The 16,150-nt window shown below is 38.4% G+C and overlaps 2 protein-coding genes across 5 annotated transcripts in view; one reads left to right on the plus strand and one right to left on the minus strand.

Moving 5' to 3' along the window:
* Positions 1 to 10,785, plus strand: part of itga4 (integrin subunit alpha 4) — a 52,269-nt gene extending 41,484 nt beyond the window's left edge. The window contains exons 23-28 of one of the 2 annotated variants that reach the window (XM_003227124.4): positions 287 to 394; positions 2,746 to 2,865; positions 3,364 to 3,483; positions 3,843 to 3,941; positions 5,914 to 6,033; positions 7,425 to 10,785. In XM_003227124.4, coding sequence (XP_003227172.1) covers positions 287 to 394; positions 2,746 to 2,865; positions 3,364 to 3,483; positions 3,843 to 3,941; positions 5,914 to 6,033; positions 7,425 to 7,529 — 672 coding nt within the window. In that variant the 3' untranslated portion in view covers positions 7,530 to 10,785. Of the gene's footprint in view, positions 1 to 286; positions 395 to 2,745; positions 2,866 to 3,363; positions 3,484 to 3,842; positions 3,942 to 5,913; positions 6,034 to 7,424 lie in introns of those variants that run through there. The other variant, XM_062963147.1, reaches the window with a different exon arrangement.
* A 1,527-nt stretch (positions 10,786 to 12,312) lies between these two features.
* Positions 12,313 to 16,150, minus strand: part of cerkl (ceramide kinase like) — a 53,162-nt gene continuing 49,324 nt past the window's right edge. For 2 of the 3 annotated variants that reach the window (XM_062963170.1, XM_062963157.1), the window contains 2 exons: positions 14,146 to 14,318; positions 12,313 to 12,854 (listed from right to left, as the gene is read on the minus strand). In XM_062963170.1, the coding sequence (XP_062819240.1) occupies positions 12,773 to 12,854; positions 14,146 to 14,318 (255 nt within the window). In that variant the 3' untranslated portion in view covers positions 12,313 to 12,772. Of the gene's footprint in view, positions 12,855 to 14,145; positions 14,319 to 14,370; positions 15,140 to 16,150 lie in introns of those variants that run through there. The other variant, XM_062963163.1, reaches the window with a different exon arrangement.

A 16,150-nucleotide genomic window follows, 5' to 3' on the forward strand; every position in this document is an offset into this window, starting at 1 on the left:
AAAACTATAGCAAAATGTGCTGCAGGATATCCCACAAAAACAAAGTTTTTGCAGTTTAATTAAAAAAAATCTATGTATTTATGATAGAACCAATCAGGAAATGACATTTATAAGCCAGGAACAAAAAATTGTGTTGCATAGTGTAATAGAATGCTGGAACCTCCTTTTTTAAATTTTAATGTTTTGAAAGAAGTGTTATTTCACCTCCAAAATTTGGAAGTTTGGGAGTTTGAATCCCAATTCAAGAGATGTTTTAGCCATAATCACTGTGTATTTTACTCCCCAGGTTAGTAATCCTGGTCTAAGTTTGGCTCCTGCCGTAGACTTGATGATACAGATTCCCAATTCTTTTGTACCAAGCGACGTCAAACTGTTTAATATTCTGGATGTCAAGGTAATGCAAGCTCCTAACTTGTAATTCAGTATGTGGTACCATAGCATTCCGTGTTTGTATGTTATCTTTGTGCAGAAAATAGTTGTCATATCTAGAAGCCAGAACTGAGTTGCATCTACACTCTAGAATTAATGCAGTTGACACTACTTTAACTGTCATGGCACAATGCTATGGGAGTTGTAGTTTGGTGAGGCACCAGCACTGTATGGTAGAGAATACTAATGACCTTGTAAAACTACAGCTCTCATGATTCTATAATATTGAACCATGGCATATAAAGTGGCATCAAACTGCATTAATTCTGCAGTATGGATGCACTCTGAGTGTTCGTCAGATGCTGCCCTGGGCAAGCAGTGAATGTAGCAGTAGTAGAAGGTGTCCTATGCAGAGATTGATGGGAAGACATGGTTAGGACTCCTGTGAGCAATCTGAAAGATCAGAATGAGTTGAGTTGTTTGAGAACAGGTTCTCGCTGACTTTTGTGGAAGAAAGAAGATGGTTGTTTTCCAAATGAGTCTTGGGCTAGATGGGAAGATTCAACTTTGAGATGGTTATGAGCTGCCCACAATGCTTACAGTTGCCTCTTTCAATCTTCTGCCCTAACTGGCACATGTTGAGTGAGCCAATAGGGTTCCCACTGTACTGACTAATGGTGGCAAATGTGTCAGTGTTGAAACTATTGTCCAGCGATCCATTATGTGATTTCTTTTTAAAGACTGTATTGGTTTAACTTCACAATCCATACCATAAAAAGGAAGAGAAGGTAAAGGGGAAAGGATAGGATAGTATCGGATAGGAAATAAAAGATAATAGTATTGTGTCAAAATCTTACAATTTGGGAGGTTTCAAATGTATGGCTAGTGTGGATAGAGGTTTTGTTTTTGTGTGTATGTATGTGTGTATGTGGTTATGTAAGTAAATTATAACATTCCCCATTGCAAAAAAAAAATCCATATAGTTTCATACCATTTTGATCATTACTGTTTTCCTATCTTTTACATTTATATACTTATCTGCCACTTATACATATCCAATTTTCCCCCTTCCCTCTTCCTCCTTTCCCCCTCCCTCTGGAAACAGATGTACCTCTGTTCTTTGTATTATTTTATTTGTTCGATCATGAAGATTTTCTGATTCAGTTCCTTACATTTCCCTTTCCCTTTTACTCTGGCTATAAGCCCTTTCCATTTTGACTCCCAGTTCTCCTTAGGATGTCCATTTGTATATTTAATACTCCTTTCAGTGATGTAACCTTGAGGCATATACTGTATATACTTAAGTATAAACTGGGTTTTTCAGCCTTTTTTACGGTTAAAAAAGCCCCCCTCGGCTTATTCTCGAGTGAGGGCGCTTATATTCAGATCAGCTTATACTCGAGTATATAGGTAATCAGAGTTGGACAGTCTTATCTTATTAAAATCTTAATATTATCTTAAATTACAGTTTTATGTAAATACTGTATTCAAAAACATTTAACCTACTGATGTCTCAATTAATATAATTTTATTGGTATCTATTTTTATTTTTTAAATTTACCAGTAGCTGCTGTATTTCCCACCCTTATCTTAAACTTGTCAATATGTTTTCCCAGTTTTTTGTGGTAAAATTAAGTGCCTCAGCTTATATTCAGTTCAATTTATAGTATATACAGGTAATCTGATAAATATTCATACACTCCAGCGGGAAAGTAACGGCGCTCCATGCAGACATGCCAGCCACATGACCTTGGAGGTGTCTATGGACTACACCGGCTCTTTGGCTTAGAAATAGAGATGAGCACCAACCCCCAGAATCGGACACGACTAGACTTAACATCAGGGGAAAAACTTGACCTTTACCTATTCATACCACTTTTTAAAGTTCCCATTTGTAGATAGAGTTTCATGACCACACAAGATCTTTGCCATGTAGCAGATTCCTTCAGTACAGTAACTGTGTTTTTGGTGGCTCAAGTCATTCTTTTCTGAAGCTGTTTAGGTCTTTCCCCATCACTGAGATGCCCAGTGCAAAAGTCCTAATTAAGTCTTGAGAAGAATCCTTTACTGTGATTATGTCTCATGGCACAGAGCACCTTAAATAACAGCTGGGTGGGCACACTTGTCATAACAGCAGCAACAACATATTTCTTACCTGATCTAGGTGGGTAAAAAATATAACCTCATATCAAGAAAAACTGAAAACTCCCTCTGTTCGCTCATTTTCCTGTTTAAATTTTAATAGAATAAGTTGTACTAAGATTCTGAAATTTATTTCTGATTAAATGTGTTCAGGATGACAGTGCATGCTCTAGAAGCATCTGCGTCCCTCAGTATTTGAAACCCTCATATAAATGTGTTTTGGTTCATTTTCAGACAACTGTTGGACAGTGCATCTATCAAAATCATACCAGAGATTGTACTTTACCAGAAAAAAGTGAAAATATGCTGCAAGAATTCATTATGTTCCTCACCAAACTTGACAAAAGACTGCTGGTAATTTTTCTATTTCATTCCAAATATGTTCACGTCTCTTTTAATATATAATACTAAATAAATAAATATAATAAAACAACAGTGGCTGGAGCACTCAGATCTGATGGTTTGTACATAGATGTAAAAGTGCTTCAAACTGTAAATATTGTACACTTCCTTCATCAGAGTTCATAAAAAAATAAATGTTGGGTTCTTTCTGGTTATAATGTTATCAGATCTAAATCTGAGTCCACACCTTCAGACTAATCTTTCGCCTTCAATATTTACCAATAAGCAATGTTCACTGATGTTCAAAAGTATTTAGATGAAATGATTCCTCAGGATTTTACTCAAATGATACAAATAAATCTATTTGTTTTCTTAAATCCTCATTTGAACAGTTGATCTATATTACTTAGAAATTGCAATGAATGTTCACAAAACATTTGGTTTATAGCAATATTTTTAAAAGACAATAGTAGCTGCTTGTATTTATGTTTTTTTTTCTTTTTTCTCAAGTACTGCATGAAAAATGATCCATTCTGTTTGCAAATCCTTTGTAACTTTGGAGACATGGAAAGTGGAAAAGAAGCAACTGTTCAAATTCACCTAGAAGCAACTCCTTCACTGCTAGAGATGGTAATTATTTTAATTCTTAGACTATCATTTTGGAAGTTTGGATGTGTGTTTCTGACCACTGGGTATTTCAGTTAGTACTATACATTCCATTGCTCTTAGTGGCAAAAAATTAAGTCCATACTTTTAACTGTCCATAAAATCTGTGGATCTGGTTTGAATAACAACAACAACAACAACAACAACAACAACAACAACAACAACAAAATTTTATTTCTTACCCGCCTTTCCTTGTAGCACATTTACTGTGTTAAGCCATTTTCCAAGCAAATTCAGCTTCTTAATCCCTACCAAATATTTCATTTATGGACTAATTGGTTCTTTTCTGTAAATTTGAGTGTTATTTTTCTTTTGAAAAACAGGGTGAAGCTTCTACACTTATATTTGAGATAAAAGGGAAAGTTTCAGCAGATCAAAGCCCAAAAGTCATTGAACTGTACAAGAGCAGGCAAACAGCATATGTAAGTATTTGTAATTAAAAGAACCATGTTTAGAATTATTGGCTAAAGATTTCACTTAATTACATTCCAAAACAAAAGCATACTTCTGATTTTTTTCAAGTTCTCAATGTACTTACTTTATGAATTATACAAATTATTACTGGCTAGCTGATAGAAGAAACTTGTCAAGCTTATATTTAAGCTGCAAACACTTACAGTCAACCACACAAATATTAGAAGGGAGGATACTTCTGAATAGTGGGTAAACTGGTGACTGGGAATAATGCAGTAGAAGAAGGAGCAGAGTGATCAAATAGAATAGGGTCACCTTGATCACATCTACACTGATCACTTTAAGTTGGTTTCAAACCAGTATCAAAGAAAGTGGCTTCGCTGTGCAGATGATTACGTACAAAATCCTGGAATCACTTTGAGGTTCAGATGGTGATTACACAAACCACAGAGCACTGGTGTTCATTAAAGATTTTTGTGGGAGTTTGTTGTCTAGCTACTGCAATTTGCATACATCAGTGTAGATGGAACCCTTGGCAGAAGCTACTCTTGACCTCCTTTGGTTTTCTCCAGTGATTACTCCATCCAGGAAGAGGAAAACAGATACAGTGGAACCTTGGCTTATGAACGTCCCTACTTATGAGCGTTTTCAGTTACGACCCATTGCTCAACTCTGGTTTTGCTTTGACATACAATCAGTGTATTGCATTAAGAGCTAGTGCTAGAGGGCTAGCATGAGAGTACAGGGCTTAAAACATAAATATAGTAAAATACCTGAAACAAAAGTTAAACACAATAAACATATAATGTGATTTAAAAGCCAAAGTTAAAACGGACTGGGTGGGCCTACCGGAAGAGATAGGTCTAAAGCTGTGTCTTAAATTCCGACAGTTGATTTAGCTGTCAGGGCTCTTCCACAGTCTTGGATGAAAGGTTCTCTGGATAATCAGTGCTTTTTTCAGGTTCTCCTGGGATTAACGATGTTCTTGCCTTTCACCACTCTTCTCAGAAGAAAGAGATTATTGCTTTTCTGATAAGAGTGCCTACATTGATTGATGGACAAGTTGACCCAGTTTTTGGGGCAAATTTTGGACTGAAATGTCTAGATTTATACATGAGTATATGCAATAAGATGGAGAATTTAGTAACACTGTAGGCATCATACTTGGCATGCATTTTTCTGTATATTAAAAAGGTAAAGGTTTTCCCTTGACATTAAATCTAGTCGTGTCAGACTCTTGGGGTTGGTACTCATCTCCAGTTCTAAGCTGAAGAGCTGGTGTTGTCCATAGACATCTCCAAGGTCATGTGGCTGGTATGACTGCATGGAGTGCCAGAGTGGTACCTATTGATCTATTCACATTTGCAAGTTTTCGAACTGCTAGGTTGGCAGAAGCTGGGGCTAACAGCGGGAGCTCATCCCTCTCCCTGGATTCGAACTGCTAACCTTTAGGTCACCAATTCAGCAGCTCAGTGGTTTAACCCGCTGTGCCACCATGGGCAACCTAGCAGTTCGAAAACATGTAAATGTGAGTAGATCAATAGGTTCCACTCTAGCGCTCTATGCAGTCATGCCAGCCACATGTCCTTGGAGGTGTCTACGGACAATGCCGGCTCTTCAGCTTAGAAATGGAGATGAGCACCAACTCACAGTTGGACATGACTAGACTTAACATCGGGAAAAACCTTTAGCTTTACCTATAGGCATTGTGACCATATATGGGCATTGTGACCATATATGAGCATTAAAATGTATATTAATTACCCTCAAAATCTAAGGACACCTAGAAGGAATAGCTGCTTAAATAAAGGATGATTAACTTTCCGAACACCATCATTAATAAATGTGGTTAAAAGGCAGCCAGGTCAAACAAGTTCACATCTTTTGTGCTTTTAGGGAAACTATGGCAAGATTCTCCCAAAAGTTCTGAAGTTATGTCTCTTTATAATATACTTACTGTGTTTACTTTCTTTTGCGCAGGTCATTCTAGAGGGACTTCATAACCAAAAGACAAAAAAGAGTGTTACACTGCTTTTTATTGGAATGGGTTCAATAGTTGGAATTCTTTTGCTTTTAGTTCTTGCGTTTCTCTTATGGAAGGTATACACTTTATTCTCTATATTTTTGTTTTGTTTTTTGCCTTTATTGTATCCCATCAAAGCAGAAGCTACCCTTGTTTTTGTGTTTCATTTTTTTTCAAAGACAAACAATATCCTACAAATGTATAGCAGCAGAGAGTTTTTACATTTGTGGGTCTCTACTATGTGATTTGAAGAGGAGAAAGCATTAAAAATGAGGAGAATTCATTTTAGTTCCATGTCCAACATAATCAGACCCTGAAAAAGATTAAGATGGAGTTGAATCTCAATTGTTGAAGACTAGTGAGAATTCTCATCATTTATATTTCATAGCGGACAAAAGGGAACTCGGAAGGAGTACCACTGGAGCATTGTGTGGAGGCTGGATTCCTTTCCGAAAGGTTTATTGCTGTTAAATGCCTTCAGCTCCAACTTATGTCAACGCTGATTATTCAGCCTAGCTTCCTTTTCAAAGCAGTCACGCTGATTAGTGGGGTGGTTTTGGTTTAATTATATCCCTTTATCAGAATAATTACTTTACACTTTGTTAAAGTGGACACCTTCCAAAGAAATGGCACCATTTTATTTCAATAAATGTATTTCAAAACCATTCTGGGAAAAACAACAATAAGGTACAAGTTTATACTTAACAATCAGCTGGTGGCTTCATAGTCTGTTGCATACAGAATTCTCTCCCAAGTTGTAGACTTTGCTTTGAAGGAGCTCTCCAAGGTACTGGATCCTATCACACACAGCCCTTCCCCTCCACAGATTTTGTTCATTTTCATGGTTTCTTCCTTTCTGTTGAAATTGTCCACATGCTTGTAGATTTCAATGGCTTTATAAAACTCTAAAATCAGGACAGCAAATAAAGAACAACACACAAAACCAGGGGAATTCCAGACAGGAAACAATCAGGGCCAGCTAAGCACCTCCCAACAAAGGATTCCCCCAGGCAGGAAGCAACCAAGCTTTGAAGCTGCAAAGCTATTCAATGCTAATCAAGGTGGCCAATTACAAGATTCACACTTGCCTCAGACAGACAAGAGTACTTTCTCCCACCCTGGACCTTGTTTCCTAGTTTCCAACAGACTTCACAACCTCAGAGGATGCCTGCCATAGATGTGGGTGAAACGTCAGAAGAGAATGCTTCTGGAACATGGCCATACAGCCCAGAAAATTCACAGCAACCTAGTGATTCCAGCCATTAAAGCCTTTGACAACCCAGTGATTCAGGCCATTAAAGCCTTTTTCAGTGTGTAATAGTTACTCCCCTTTTTTAAATCAAAAACGGATAAAACGTGTGACTATTATGAGATTAAATATGGTATGTAGATTTTAGCCATTTTTGTATTATATTTTACCGACATGATGTGTTTGCCGACATTTCAGTTCTGAAATTGTATATTCCAGGTTGGTTTCTTTAAGAGAAAATACAAACATCTCCCTCAAGAACAAAATGGAAGAGAGAGTTGGAGCTTCATAAACAGCGACCCAAATGATGCCACGGATGAATGACAGTTTGCTTGCTTTAATACAGACATTTGGACCAAAGAGTCAGTTAATTACAAGAATACTCAAACCTATCTGTGTTCTTTGGATTTAGCTAAGTGGAAGACTGATGGCATCTTCATAAGTGTCTTGAAATACAAATGTCTGAGGAATAATTGCAATTATGAGATGAATCATCTCTGGCTTGAAGAGCAAAGAAAAACAGACTTGAGCTTTAACACTAGACAAAAAACTTTTTGCTAAGTGGAAGAATTTGACAATGACAGCTCATACTTGAACTTAGAGCACATTACCTCACAGCCATTGAAATCGGCTAATCAGCTTCTAAACATAGCAAGCAATTGTATTATAAGCCAATATGGGACATCAGAATGAAAATTATTTTTATTGTTGTTTTTTTCTTGCCACACAAACTATACATGAGCCAAGATCCTGCATGGGGAGAAATGTCATGTAGTGACATTTCCTGGTGCCAGTTTCTAAAGCCTCGTAAGCAATACGTGTCCATGGTCTTGAAAAATGGGGGTATGAAGTGGAGCGGGTATATGAGGTCATTGTATTTAGTTTTCAGATAATGTCTTTCCAGCACGTTCAACTACAAAAAAATAGCTAGCAACAATCCTGCTCATCCCTTTCTTCTCCATCAATATGGAAATTGTGGGGTGTTTTGGGGGTTAATTTCCCAAAAAGGGAAAAGCATTGAAAAATTATAAAGCAGCAACAACAGCAGTAGTAGTGATTCAGGAGCAAAAGTCAAGTTTAAAGGTTATAAAAGACTTTCTCTAACTAACCCACAGCAGACATCTTGTCTCCATGCTCACAGAAGAACAAAAGGTCGAACAAAATAGAGGACTCTTAAAGGTCTTGCCATATGCTCAGAAAAGGAGGTGTGTCCCCAAGATATATCAGTCTAACAAGAAAGGTGATAGGAGGAGAAAAAGGAAGACAGGCAGACAAAGCGGCCATGGGGAAAGGACTTTCCCTGCCAGCAAACTTACTGGCCTATCTTAAGTCCTTTATTTTATTTCGTGTCAAAAGCATTGCATGATAAATAAGTTTAAAAGTGATAAAGGAAATCACAAGCAGCTAAATAGTTTTAGACCAAAAGTGGGCAACAGCGACCGCATTGTCCGTGGTTTTGAACAACAACTCCTCCGTGCATGAGGCAGGGCGTTGAAGAGTTGTTTGTTCTGCTCCATATGAGGAGTTGTTTGTTCAGCTCCACAGTCACACAAGGTGGAGGATTCCTCCAGGTAGTGCCACCTTGCCAAGTTGTCTTTTGATCTGCCCTCTCCGCTTCTGAGTCTGTTCAGGGACTTCCAAGTTGCCCATTCTTGGTTTGCCCCTGGAGGCAGACCCTCTTGGGGGGCCATCCAGTTAGAATTGCCAGGTTCAGCTGCCCAGAGGGACACCCTTGCTGTTGCTGGAGGAACATCAAGAGGAGTGGTGGTTCTCATGATGCCTTTCCTTGATTTGAGTCTAGTGGGAGGAGGGTGATAGTCATGCAATGGGTGGCTTTCACAATGTTCGACCTTATTTCTCTCGCAGTTAGCAGCAACTTCCCGTTGCACGTCAGGAGGGGCAATGCCAGCTAACTTGTAGAGTTTATCAACAGGTGTAGGTTTAAGGCATCCTGTGATTATTCTGCATGTTTCGTTCAGTGCTATGTCCACCTGCTTCGCATGGGCAGACTTATGCCAGACAGGACAGGCATACTCAGCAGTTGAGAAAGACAAGGCTAGGGCTGCACCCCATGCGCTACCAGTAAGTTCCCTCAGGATGTTGTTGCGTGCAGCTACTTTGTGCTTGGTGTTCATGCAGTGTTTCCTATATGTTAGTGTTCGATCTAAGGTGACACCAAAATATTTAGGATGGAAACAGTGTTCGAGCTCTTGGCCTTCCCAAGTAACTTTCAGTTTCCTGTTGGCTTAACGGTTACGTAGGTCGAAAGCACACACTTGTGTCTTGGAAGGGTTAGGCTTCAGGTGGTTCTCTTTGTAGTAGCTGGAGAGATCTTTCAAGGCATTAGTGAGTTGGCTTTCAACTGTTTCAAAATCTTTCGCTTGTGTTGTTAGGCCCAGGTCATCAGCATATATAAAGCTCTTTGTGAGTGGTGGTTGTGGCTGCTCGTTCGTGAAGATGTTAAATAAGGTCGGTGCAAGAATGCTGCCTTGGGGTAAACCATTCTTTTGCCTCCTCCATCTACGTTTCCGGCCCTGAAACTCCACATAGAAGCTGCGGTTTTCCAAGAGGGTCTGGACAGTTTTTGTAAAGTCAAAGTCCCAGGTGATATTGTAGACTTTATGCAGCATTTTTCTATGTTGCACTGTGTCATAGGCTGCTGTAATGTCCACAAAAACTGTTCCCATAATGCAGCCTTTCTCATAGCCTTTGATATGCTCAGTCAGATGGAGAATTTGACCTGTACAGTTTTCCCTGGTCTGAAACCTGCTTGTTGTGCAATAAGCTTAGGTTCGATGACAGGTCCCAATCGATTCAATAGCATCCTCTCATAGACTTTATATAGATGACATAAGAGAGAGATTGGTCGGTAGTTCCTGGCATTGGAGGCATCTTTACCAGGTTTTAAAATGGCAATGATCTTAGTTTTCCTCCATGCTCTGGGAATCTGTTTGTGTGCCAAGCATCGATTGTAGAATTTCAAAAGCCAGTTTTCAGCTTTGAGGCCCAAGTGTTTGATTTGCTCCATCATTAAGTCATCTAGGCCAGGTGCTTTGCCAGTCTTACATCGCTTGATGGCTTCTCTGAGTTCTTTCAGGTTTAGAGGAGAAGACAACTGGTGGGTTTCAGGTTCTGGCACCCTGTTGATTTTCATCTTTATTCTGCTGCAGTTGGTTTTCCCATTCTGAATTAGCTGGTGAGCTATCTAGTCTGGTGTCACATTTGCATGTCCATGGTTGACCAGAGGGTCACTATCCTTGATTAAGATATTTGATTAAGTCCTTGGTTAAGATACATTTGCAGGATGTGGTTGAGTTTCAACACTGGGGAACCAGAGGCTGCCTTGCTTGTAAATTAAGATTGGGGGGCAGGGGGGTGGAAATGATGACTGTATGATCAGAACAGATTTCTGATCTTTGCAACAATTGTAAATTAATTATGATGCCATAATTCAGAAACAGAATGCCAGCCATGTATGTGGAGGTGTGGAGGGATGGGTGCGCTTTTTGTGGTGCATGCTGGGACATTTAATTTTGTTGTCCAATAGTACAATGACAATAAAGCTGTTCTGTTATTTGAAGGCGTGTCCACCTATGAGAGAACTGGCATTCCCAAGTACATATCTATGTATCTGTATGAAATGTCTGTTGCTAAAATTAGATTAAATTGGCCACTCATACAATTCCCTGAGAAATCTCTGGCAGCAAAAATGAGATCTGATAGGCTGGAGCTATCAGGAAATTTTATTTCTTTCCTTCAGAATCAATGAGAGGTTTTTTTTTTTAAAAAAAGAAACCTAATCATGCTTAACTCTCAATCCCAACAAATATGCATATGAACTCTCCTAATGTTTTCCTTTTACAACTCTTCAGAAGGAAAACTTTAACCTTGTTCAAGTGTTGTTATCAGTTCTTAATACAGGAGACTACAGTGTTCCCTCACTAATTTGTGGTTCACTTTTCGCAGATTTGCTGTTTTTCAATGAACTCTAAAAGATTTTTATAAATCATAAAAAATGACAATTTACAGCCTAAGGAAGGAGAAGCCAAAGGAAGAAAAAAGGAGCTTAAGCGGCAACAGGAGGAGGAGGAGGCGATTTATCATCACATGATTGGTTGATAAAGACTTAAGATAGTGTATAACTACTAAAATAATGTATAAATATTAAAATAAATATAGCGTCCCTACTTCACAGATGGAACATAAACCCCGCGATAAGTGAGGGAACACTGTACATTTCCAGGGTTTTGAATTACATTGAGAGTTATGTTGTGTACAAGTCATTTCTGACTTGTGACAACTGTGAGGTGAATCTATAATGGGATTTTCTTGGGTTGAGAGTGTGTGGCTCACCCAGATTTGCCTGTGGGTTTCCATGGCTGAGTGGAGAATCATACCCTGGTCTCTAGAATCGTGGCCAAATGCTCAAACAGCATCACCATGCTGGGTAGAAAAGACTATCCCTGCAGACATTCACACTCAATGCATGTAGATCAAACGCACTGGGGCATTGCATGGGAAATGTGCATTTTTCTCACCTAAATTAAAGAACATGTGAATAGCTTTTTAACTCTCTGTCTACAAAAACCCTTGTTTCTTCTTCAGTAAACTCCTCCAGTTGAATGCTGTAATTGTGTTGAAGACGCCACCTTCCCCATGTGCTCTACGTATTCAGGGAAATGAAACTGCTCTATTGTTCTTCTATTTATTTTTAAAGCTCTGTTGAAAACTATTTTAAATGAGGGAGGGAAATACAATCTTGGGGCCCATCTACATAGGCCAAATGAGGGTGAATGGGATCCATGGCGTCCACATGATACACAGGGTTGATTTCCCCTATTGCCCACCAAGGTTGCTTAAAGCAGTCTTGTCCTGTGTTTTAAAAACGTTGGAGAAGCTACAGAGCTTCTCAAAAACTGCAGAGCTTGTCTGGTTTTACATATTGGACAAAAAAACCCCACAATATTGTATTAAATCTCCAGAAAATGGTCAGCTTATAATTGATAAATAAAAAACTTATAATGCTTGAAGATTGGATATTTCTTAAAAAAAACAGCTAAACTTAAATGAAGCAGAATCTTCAGAGCAAATAATGAACTTTCTTGAATATAGTTCTGAAAGATGTTTTTAATGCTTTACAAATGCATACTTAAACACATGCAATCGTACTTGTCATTTATTAGGAATCTAAGTCACATACTTAAGAGAACATTTCAACATTTTTACTTGATCATACCATAAGTCTAATTTTCTAAATATCTTGCCTATGCTTCTTTTCATTGCAAAATATCTCTTCTAGATATTCTTTTTCTTGTATTGTATTGGAATAGACTTTTGAATGAGTAAAGATTCAGAGAGTGGTCAGTGCAAGACATCCAAACATTTCCTCCTGAATGTCTGAAAAGGAAGGAGATCCAGAATGTCTCTGGTAAGTATATTATCTACTGGGAAACTGCATTCAAAAGACATGGATTTCAGTCTGGACCATTTTATCCCATAGAACTGAATACACAAAACAGAAACATGATTCAGCTGAGAAATGAGTAATTTCTTTAGGTATATTTCATCTAAAGACAGCTGCATGATTCTTTCGGATTATCCACTGCATTGACATTCTCTCCATATAGCGTAATTAACTGTGGATGTACCCTAAAAATGGGGAAAAAATAAAGAGGATCTATTACCACTATAGTTTTAATATAACATTTATCTCGGCACTTATTTAGATGAAGAATCCACTTTATTTTATGATTGCAAGTACTTCCCACAGTTTAAACAAATAACCCATCGTAGAAAAAAACTGAAATGCTAAACCCAACATACTTCTAGTAATGCATGGGCCATGCCAGTCTGCCCTGGCCAATCCGAACTGCAGGCTAATCAGATCAAAACTGCTTATGACTATTACAAATGTTAGGTTGAAAGCTTGAAATGTTATTTTTTCAGTCTAGAATTCCCCAGCAAGCAGACCATTTTTATTCTAGTTTGGAATGCAAATATACATTGTGTTACATTAATGCCGTTTGACACTACTTTAGCTCCGTAGCTCAGCGCTATGGAATCACGGGAGTTGTAGTTTTACAAGGTCTTTAGCCTTTTCTGCCAAAGAGTGTCAAACTACACTCAAGGTTCCATACCACTGAGCCATGACAATTAAAGTGGTACCAAACTGCATTAATTCGACAGTGGAGATGCACTCCAGGAGAACCATTCAAAAGTAATGTTTCCAAGCTCTTTCCAAATCATCATAAATATGTTCTCCATATCAAATGTAATAACTACATATAGTTATGTATCATTATTTCTCAACCTCTCCCCCCCCCCCAAGATGTTTCTAGAATCCCTTTTATTACATGCCTGCTAGAACGTCTAAAGAAAAGGTACAGAACTATTAGGATAGCAAAATGTTCATAGTTTCAATCTGGAGTCAGACACCAGAATCCAGGAGGTGATTTGCAATATATAAGCAAACACAGGTGGCCTCAGAGCATATCCCAATAGCTAGTGGGTAGAGCTGTACCTGGCAACTTCTGTTATTCCCAGAGGAGGAAGAGAACCTATTGCTTCCTATGCCAAACTTGTAGTGAATTATTCTATTCCGGCATAATGATTACATTTAATCCAGTAGCCAATTACTGTCATTGATTAACTGTAGAGGAAGATGCCTGGGAGGAGGAAACCTAAATGGGCTGGTAGATAGGTTCCCAGGTTTCTGCTGCCATTTGTTCTTCAACATATTACTGGTGAAAATGCTACAGGGAACACATATGGAAAAAAATAGCTACCTCTTCTGCATTCACCCAATGTGACTAAGATAGCCTTAGGTTAGCATTATATGCAAAGTCTTGAAGTATATTTTATGTTAAAATCAGTAGAACTATTGACAGTATGGAACAGGTAGCAACTATGAAATGTTGAACATGAAAACACTTTCTCCTACCGAATATGCACTTTGGATGGCCATGCCAATAAATCTCCATCTATATTCCAGGGATAGTTCTTTTTTCCAGAATCTATAGGATTCAGATCATCACCAGTGGCATGCTCAGTTTCAGTTCTTATGTGGACTTTTACTTCTTCAACAACATAAGTTTCAATAAAGGGGAAATTGAACTAAACACCAAAAAAGAAGACAAACAAGAATATAACACTGAACATTTTGAAAAAGATTTAAATAGCTATTTTATTTTTGGACTGGTGGAATGTATACAGACAAGTAATTTAATTGAGCTGATAACAGTCTCAAATGACTCAAAAGTATAATATTTCCAGAGAAGTGTCTGATCAAACAAGATAAATTTAGCACAGCAATATAACCTATTCGTTTCCTGATTTCTCTGTTATTGACACACTGGAAAACTATAGAATGCAGTTGGGCTTCGACATTCACTGGCTTTAGGGGCACACAACCGCTATGGAAGTGAAAAATCACAAATTAAGAAACTTGCTATTTTTATAGGCCCCCTGGTGGCGCAGTGAGTTAAACCGCTGAGCTGCTGAACTTGCTGACCAAAAGGTTGGCAGTTTGAATCCGGGGAGTGGGGTGAGCTCCCGCTGTTATGCCCAGCTTCTGCCAACCTAGCAGTTTGAAAATATGCACATGTGAGTAGATCAATAGATACCACTCCGGCGGGAAGGTAACGGTGCTCCATGCAGTCATGCCAGCCACATGACCTTGGAGGTGTCTACAGACAATGCTGGCTCTTTGGCTTAGAAATGGAGATGAGCACCAACCCCCAGAGTCGCTAAGAGGACGTATGTCTAGGAATCTCTAGGTTTCCCAACACAGCTCTACTGTGAGCTGGAAGCAGACTACAGAATCACACTGGACAAACTAGAGATTCACAGAGAAGTGTTCTCTCTAGAATTCTCTAGGTCCTGCAGCATAACTGGAGGCAGTTGACCATAGAATCATACTGGAAGATGTAGAGATCCTAAAAAGAAAATGTACAATCAAATCTGTGAACAATCTAATCTGCAAAAGTAAAAATTGCAAATGTATCCCGGGACTGAAAGTGCCATTATTTTTTCAAGTGTACTCTATAAATGTAAGGTTTCTAAGAAACAATGCTACCACCTTTTATGATTCTACTGCAGATATGACTGGAAATTAAATCCAAACTATTGTAGTTATGAATGACTCATTAACTAGCAGGAGCAAAAAGCAAATGCCTATATAAACCTGGAAGCCCGAATGATCTACACCCAACTTAAAGAAAAATACAAAATCCTCATCTGCCACAAATGAGTTCAAAAAGATTCAACATTTTAAAAATCCTTTAGACATATATGGTTTCTTGTACAATTCTAAAAATCCAGGAAATTAAATGATGGGGCTCTGCATTTTTATAACAGAGGGTTTAAAAATCAAGAGGAAAAGCCAATTTTCTAAGAGAATGTTAAGTTAGTCTGCTTCAGAATAAAAAAGGAGGATGAAAATGAACCAATTTGTTTCAGCATAATTTTCTGAGAACTTCAGCCCACTGCTTTCGAACAAGAGGACTTCTGCAAATAGGGATGCATGCTGAATTGAAATGGTTAGTCTTACAGGTGCCACAAAATTTCCTTTTCCTTCCTCCTTGAAAAAAAAGGAAGTGTTAACAGTAGGAGTACTGCTGCAATTGGTATCACAAGGCCTCCTCCACTTGACACAATCATAATCACATAGTGCAACTACTATGGATCCATCCTATGGAATTCTGAAATGTTTAGTTGTGGAGGAAGATCATTTACAATCACCAACCAGAGAATTTCCCTCTGATCAAACAACACAACTACTATGGGATGCAGCTGTATCCATTAAAGTGGAAATCAAGGGATACAATTGAATAGTGTGAAAGGGTCCATGGTGAGAGAAAGGTTTTTTGCTCCCTTTTCCTGGGTGAGATGTATGCTGGCTTTGTGTGTATGTCTAAAAAGAGAGTAAAAGCTTTGTAAATGTATTG

The sequence above is a fragment of the Anolis carolinensis genome, chromosome 1, assembly GCF_035594765.1.
Source record: "Anolis carolinensis isolate JA03-04 chromosome 1, rAnoCar3.1.pri, whole genome shotgun sequence".
Classification (NCBI taxonomy): Eukaryota; Metazoa; Chordata; class Lepidosauria; order Squamata; family Dactyloidae; genus Anolis; species Anolis carolinensis.